The 8,226-nt window shown below is 33.4% G+C and overlaps 1 protein-coding gene across 1 annotated transcript; it reads left to right on the top strand.

The window, feature by feature from the left end:
* Nucleotides 1-5,498: 5,498 nt before the first annotated feature.
* Nucleotides 5,499-8,008, top strand: LOC115999658 (uncharacterized protein At4g28440-like). Its single transcript, XM_031239510.1, has 2 exons — nucleotides 5,499-6,033; nucleotides 7,614-8,008. Exons 1-2 carry the CDS (start codon nucleotides 5,793-5,795, stop codon nucleotides 7,802-7,804), a joined length of 432 nt encoding a protein of 143 aa, XP_031095370.1. The 5' UTR covers nucleotides 5,499-5,792; the 3' UTR covers nucleotides 7,805-8,008.
* The last annotated feature ends 218 nt before the right edge of the window (nucleotides 8,009-8,226 follow it).

Genomic DNA, 8,226 nt, shown 5'->3' with positions numbered 1-8,226 from the left:
GAAAAAAAAAAAAAAAAAAAAAAAAAAGGTCCATCTCTGGTTTCCGCCTGAAACCAGAGCAAACTGCCATTTTAGCAATTTTGACCGAGAACATGTGAAACGGCAATTTGGCCATTCCAAAAAATGACTTCCGGAAAAGTATTCCGTAAGTCATTTTCAGAAAAAATGAACAGATTTTCCTTGGTCAACGGAAAACATTTTCCATTGATCGCATTTTCCGGACGTTGCCAAACACCGAAAACTCGAAAAACATTTTCCGGAAGTCATTTTCCGGGTTACCAAACTGACTTTATATATATATATATATATATATATATATATATATATATATATATATATATATATATATATATATATATATATATATATATATANATATATATATATATATATATATATATCATGTCTGTATGATTTTCGAAAATTTATTGGGCCTCATATAAATTATATTATCATCCCTTTATGTCCATATAATTTTATTGGACCACGTCTGATGATCGAAAAAAAAAAATTGAATAATTACCCATCATCATGCCTGTATAAGTTTCGAAAATTTATTGGACCTCATATCAATTATATTATCATCCCTTTATGTCTAGTTATTGGACCACGTCTGATGATCGAAATTTTTTTTTTGAATAATTACCAATAATATGTCGTATTATCTGTATAATTTTCTAAATAAAAAAAAAATCATCACAACCTGATGTATTTCCAATTCTTTCACTGCTTTTGAATTGCCAAAACACACATACACACAAATTTTTGAACAATTTTTTTTGTTCCAAAAAATGTATATCAAACCCACAAAACAATAACCCTAGATCCGGATTCATGAACGAATCAATTCACACCAAAATTCACCCAAAGGTTAAAATATTTGATTTGACATTTTTGCTCTCAATTCTAACACCTATTTAACATTTATTTAATAGAAGGACCAAAAATAGTACAAAATCAATAGTTAAGGGACCAACTTTGATAAAATTAAAAGTCGAGGACTAAAATTGGTAAAAAATCAATAGTTAAGGGACCAACTTTGGTAAAATTAAAAGTCGAAGACCAAAATTGGTACAAAATCAATAGTTAAGGGACCAACTTTGATAAAATTAAAAGTCGAGGACAAAAGTTGGTAAAAGTCAATAGTCGAAGGACCATTTCTGGAATTAACCTCTTAAATTATTACATGAATGCACAAGATCTGATCTCACGATCCTACCTAAACAAGTGATCTCATATGATCCTAACAAAAAAAAAAATATATATATATATATATATATATATATATATATATATATATATATATATATATAATCACGTTCAGGTGTGTACGGGCCGCCCAGGAGAGAACTGCGGACGAATCGCAGTGCGCCACGTGTCTGGAATGTAGTTGCACCTAACGTTATAACTAGGTGCACATAATGTTATAACTAGGTGCACCCAGGTGCATAAATGTTAACAAGGTACATTACTTGCACTTGTAAGTGAAAATAGGTGCACACGTGCAAATAAAATGTATTATAAGTGCAAGTAAATTGTACAATGAGCATCAATACTAAGTGCACCTAACATTAGGTGCACATAGGTTGCACCCAAGTGCATGAACGTTAACAAAGTAAATTACTTGCACAAGTGCAAGTAAAATGTATTGCAGATGCAAGTAAAATGTATTACAGGTGCAAGTGAATTGTACACTGAGCATCAATACTAAGTGCACCTAATGTTATAATTAGGTGCACCTAAGTTGCACCAGGTGCATGAATATTAACAAGGTAAATTACTTGCACTTGTAAGTGAAAATATTTGCGAAAATAGGTGCATGAATATTAACAAGGTAAATTACTTGCACTTGTAAGTGAAAATATGTGCACTTGTAAGTGAAATTAGGTGCACTTGTAAGTGAAAATAGGTGCACCAAAGTTCTAGTTATTTACGAAAATGCCACCGCGTCATTTTTTTAAAATTTCATATGATTCGTTGATCTGGATACGTGGACGGCTGTGGAGCGTTCTCATTTCCTACTTAGGCAGTAGTTTGCACGGGAGTGCGAAGATCCAACTCATTAATAAAAAATCTAACCCGTCTCATGGATTAAGACCCGTGAGACGGTCTCACACAAGTGTTGCTCATATATATATATATATATATATATATATATATATATATATATATATATATATATATATATGAGTTAATACATTATGGGATTCAAGTAACCACCCATTGTCTTTTAATTTTCAAAATTGTCCTCTAAGAACGAACACGACTATTTAAAATTTGATAGTTGAAGGACTATGAATGGTTAATTTTGACCACAGGTGATCAATTTGAAAGTTTAAGAATAGATGTGGCAAAATCACTATATTTGGAAGATCTCATATGGCATTATATGAGAACCCATCTACCACGTAAAAACTGTGAACAAATTTATACTATCCCATCTTGAGTCTTTTTGTGGCTGGAATTTTTCCTGATTTTTTTTATATATGTTACCTTTTATTTACAGAGCGTTGTTTTGGTAATTTTGCACTGTATTTTCAATGTTGGAATGTTTTTAGGCTACTGTTATACATAATTTAGGTTTTTAATTCACAGGGCGTTTGGTTGGGAGGAGCGAATTATGTAAGGAAAAGAATTATAATTCCGTGAAAAAAAATAAGTTGAAAATAAAGCATGAATTCATATTACATTGTTTAATAGGAAAGAATAGAATTATTGGGAATAAGAAGGGAAGAAGTGGTATAAAGACTAAAATTTCCTTGTGTAATAATAATAATAATAATAATAATAATAATAGTAATAACCAATGATAATTTTGTCATTTTCACCCTTTTTTTCCTTTCCACTTCCAATTCATTATCGGGAGGGTGGAGGGGAGAGGGGAATATGAATTGCAATTCCACAAAAGGAAGAAATTGCAATTTCTTTTAACCAAACAATGTAATTTTGACGGGTGTTGAATTCAATTAAAAAAGACTTTCAATTACACATTTACACCCAACCAAACACCTTGTTATTGTAAAATTTGGATTCCCTAGCTTATGTAGTCTCCTTCGTGTGGGGTTTTCTTCTCTTGCTAGCCATTTTTTAAGACATGGACTCATGTTAATTTTCGTATTTTTAGTTGTCTATCGTTTAATTATAATTTTTTTTTTTGTGATTGACCTGTGTATTTTTTGTGGGTGGCGTGCATTGGCATGGTTACTGCCCACTGGTGTGCATTTTAAGTAATTTTAGATGAATAACAAAGTCCTCATGTAAAAAATATGACTAATCATAGTCACCTATAATTGTTCATCAATAGTTTATGGTTTTAGTAAAAAAAAGGTACTAGATTAATTTTATAATTATAATAAACTTTTAAGTTTGTAATATTTATAAAACATGTCTTGTCCCCATTTTCCCTTACTACTATTGTGCATTGTGTCCCTATTGTTTGAGTATAATATTGACTACTTTTGTGATTGGCCTATATATGTGCATTTTTCTCGGGTGCCATGCAATGTACCAATTAATGTGCATTGTTGTCTCCGTATGTATGCATTTGCACAATCAATGGTGTGCATCTTGGGTGATTTAGAGGAGGATTCAAATGATAACAATGTCCTCTTGTAAAGAGTTAGGACTGATAATAGCCACCATCAAGGTTCGTTAATGATTGGGAGTTTTAGTAAAAAAAAATGCATGATCAATTTTATAAGTATTGCAAACTTTTAAATTTACAATATTTATAAAATTTTTAAAGTGTGTATTTGCATAGTCAATGGTTTGGCTTTCATTGTGGATTACATTGAGTAGAGTTCAGGCGAGTGAAAAATAACGACTAATCTCAACCTTCATAATTTTATAATTATTGTAAATTTTTAATTTGAAATATTTTATAAAAAGCACTCCACACTTTTTCCCTTATTTTTCAAAAATCATAAAACTTTGATCTATCCAAATGAAGAGATCATACCAATATTCACTTTTTACTTTGGAGTATGTTCTCACGTAAACGTAACCCTCACCTATACACACTTTTTAGTGTGACAAAACTGACATATATTAATTGAAGTAAATGTTACTCTATCTGTCCCATTTTATTTGTCTTACTTACAATTTATTGGTAAAATCAACTCGTTCTTCTTTGTTTGTTTTCTTTATTATTTTTACTTATTTTTAAATTTGATTTTTTGTGTTTAATAGTACTTTAGTGTAGTTTCTAAATATATAAATTTTTGTATATTAATACTACACTTAATATTATGAAAAATTGAATTAAAAATAATTTCAGTTAAGTCTAGTTAACCGAACCAGACACATAAAATGAGACGAATGGAGTATGTTTTATTGATGATTTTGTCAAAACCGAGTATGAAAGTACAAAATGGGAGTATAAAAATAGTAGTATTACTGTTTGGGGCACCAAGTCCAAAAGAATACGTACAAAGTCCGAGATACTGGCTCAAAACGCCGGCCAAAATAATAAATAAATAATACAAGTTATAACAAAAATAATGGCTAAAAATAATAATGTAGGCCTGGAGGATTGAACTTGGTATAGGGGTTGAAGGTTTGGATCACAAACCACTAAGCCAGTTAGGATTTAGTGAGCCAAAAGATTAATTTCAAGGGGGATGTGCCTTATACAGTGTAGAGGGCCTTCCGGATTGTTGACAAATGTACGGTATCGGCTTACCTTCGATCTTAGCCGTACGTACATGTGTCCCTTCACTACATGAATGTCAACGATCTCCACACGGACAAATAGAGTATCCTTCCTTCTAGTACACAAGATACATGTTAATTTGGTGGTTTGGAACTACTTGTGATGTTATGCTTGAGATTGTGGGTTTCATACCCCATGGTAGCTCTTCCTTTATTTATTTCACTTCATGGTTCCTTTTTCGGCAAAAGATTTATCCAATAAAATAGACTCTCGGTCCCATGTCCTCATCATTTATAATAGTAAGAATTGATGAAATTGATTATTTAACCCTAAACAAAGAAGATGAACCAGCTGCAGGGGGAAATAGAAAGCCAATAAAAAGATGAGACGACAGACAGCCTAATTCATGTATTGCATGTATTTATTGTATTGGAGATTTGGAGGATGACAAACGGACTCCTCCTTTCAATAACAATTGTAACAAAATTTAGAAAATCAAAGAAATGATGAACGTAACACCCCCGGGTCCAATAGTTTTAACACCTATTTTTAACCCCCATTATTATTATTTTTCCTTAATTTCATCAATTTTTAAATTACCTATACTATATCAGAAAGTCATCATAATAAAGTTGAAATAATGAGAGTAGTTACGATAAATGGTGTAATCTAATAACATAAATATGGGATTTATAGGAAAGATGATGTGGATCCATTCTCAATTTCTCATCTTTATCATACTTTTTTTAGCGTAACAGTCACGAGATACACAAAATTTAGGACAAAAGAAAACGGAGGTGAAAAATGTGAGAACAAGAGAAGAATGAGGTGCGTGGACCCACCTAAGACCAGCGTCTCTCCCCATAATTTCCTCGTGAACCTGCAAACAGGGAATCAAAAGGTCGCAAGGAAACGAAATAAATCCCACAAATGGAAACTTGACTGAGAGGACTCGGAAAAGCATAAGCCCATACACCATTCCATTTTGACAGAGTTTTAGTGAGAGAAAGAGAGAGAGAGAGTCAGAGAGCAGAAGAGAGTTTTCTTCGCGTGTTTTTAACTTGTTTGTTTTATTTTTTGTCTGAGTTAGGGTTTTTTTTGTGGCTGTGATCGTTTTCATCGTCGGCGGGAGGTATCGGAAATGGCGACGAGTTCACGTTCTGCGGCGGTCAAGCGGGAGTTGAGGAAGCCGGTGTTCGTCAAGGTGAGCGGTCTGAAGCCCGGGACCAACGGCCACACGCTGATCGTCAAGGTGATCGGCTCCAACATGGTGTTGGCGAAGGGCAGCGCGGTGTCGACGCACCTCCGTAACACCAGCATTGCTGAATGCCTCGTCGGAGACGAAACCGGCTGCATCCTCTTTACTGCTCGCAACGATCAAGGTATATATGGACCGTATGGTCAATGTGTGTTAGTGTTTATGTTGTGTGTGTGTGACACAGGTTTTGAATTTTGTGTGATGTGAATGCTTCGTGTTTCGTGTCGTTGAACATGTGGAATTCGTAAATGTGCCTTGAAAATTTCTGATATGAAAACCTAAATTTTGCCGGATTTGTAGTTCTCTGAAAGCTTTGTTTGCTTAGCTTTTTGTGCTATTGGTTTGTCTTGTGCTCATCAGATGATGTATCTGTGCTCATTTTGATGCATGCAAACTTGAAATCTAAGAGTTTGTATCTACAGCTAATTGACTGTTGTTGAGTGTGAAAATCCACAATTGATCAGTTCTGATCTTTGACAGAGGTTCTAGTTTTATTGCTGCAAATTAACTGTGCTAATGTAGGGATACTTGATTGTTGCAAAAAATGGGAGTCTGTCCATTTACTATTACACTTTTCCTCCTATTTTGCCCCTCATTATAAATTCTGTTGAGCTATATATGACTGAAAAATAAACTCTGTTCCTCCCCAACAGTAATGTTGGGGGTACTGTAATGGCCAAAACTGAAATCATTTTGGCTATTCTCAGGAATTCAACTTACTTTTTTTACCCAAGCAAGATATTGATTGCTAATAAACACTTTAGGTGTGAGAGAGATCTTGTGCAACTAGAACAAAATTTTTGTTCTTTGAAGCTTACCTTCTTAATTTTGTAGTAAAGTCCATTTTATCATATCCATAAATACTCAGACCACCAGACAGCAATGACCACTTAGAGATATTATAACAATTGTCTTTCTACTAATGTACCTGCAAATTTATGGTGTACTTATTCCATTAACCTGCCATTAGGCATATAATGACTTTATTGACGGTCCAAATTCTCTGTTCCATAATGTCTTTATTCCACCTGCCTATGATGCTATTATCCTCTTTTCAAGTTTTCCTCTGGTGTTCTACTAGCTATTTTCTTTATCTACTTGGTACAAAGCTTTTCAACTCCTGTATTTGGTGAAGAACATTTACTATCTTGTCAAAAAGAATAGAAGAGAAAATCCTCTGGTTGGTTTCCTTTTATTGTCTTACCCTTCTGGACACTGAAACATTTATCTCAAAGTTGCTCCAATCGTTTTCTTTTCATGTGTAAGAAAGGATATTATTCCATTAAAATATTATGTGTCCTGAATAAAATATTGAGAAAGATTCAGATTGACACACTGAATGGCATTTGTCACTTGTGGAAGTGTAACCTTCATTATATTTTATATGTTTACCAATGCTACTTTGTTATTTATGTTGTAGATTAGTTATCAAACCAACTGAAGGAATTACTTTATAAAATTGCATTGTTTTTGACTGGCAAATTTATTCTTGGTGGTGCCTTTAGTAAGCAATATTTGATGCAGGGGCAGCCATTTGTCTGTTACAACAGGGATTACAAAAAGTAATTGACATTCCAATTCCCAACCCTTCCACCCCAGAAACAAACACAAAACAAATTGATTCATTCTAGATTCTCTGATCTCATCCCATTTTGTTCTTATAGTGGGCACTTGATCTTAATGCTTCATTCTTTTCTTATGCAGTTAATGTGATGGAGCCTGGTACTACCGTGATCCTCCGAAATGCTAAGATTGACATGTTCAAGGGATGCATGAGGCTTGCTGTTGACAAATGGGGCCGTATTGAGGTCACTGAAGCGGCTGCTTTTGATGTGAAAGAAGACAACAATCTCTCACTGATTGAGTATGAGCTGGTGAATGTTGTGCAGGAGTGACTCTGGTGGTTTAGCTCCTGATTTACTAGTGTACTAGTGTAGTTTTTCCTGGTTTGCTGTGGTAGTCTGCAAATGGTGGGATAGTATGTTTTTTGGTGATGACCATGCATTTTGTAAGCTTAAAGAAAATTATTGTCTGGTCATATAAAACTTGTTTAATATGCGGCAAAAAGGAAACTATATATAGTCCTAGCTCTCTTTCAATGTTTTTGTTTTTTTAATTATTTTTTTCTCTTTGCTTGGGACAATCTTATAACCTAGATTAGGGTTACTTGATATACAAGTATATTAAAAATATCCGTGGTATATTAAAAATAAACTTGTATGGAAATCTTAATGTGCAAGATATGTGCATGTGCAATATATGTGCATGATATAATTTGCCCTTGTAATACTCTCTCAACATAATAAATGAATTTTTC

This window comes from Ipomoea triloba, chromosome 1, assembly GCF_003576645.1.
Source record: "Ipomoea triloba cultivar NCNSP0323 chromosome 1, ASM357664v1".
In the NCBI taxonomy this organism is placed as follows: Eukaryota; Viridiplantae; Streptophyta; class Magnoliopsida; order Solanales; family Convolvulaceae; genus Ipomoea; species Ipomoea triloba.
Note: the sequence above shows the minus strand (reverse complement) of the source record. Positions and strands in the feature narration are given on the sequence as shown.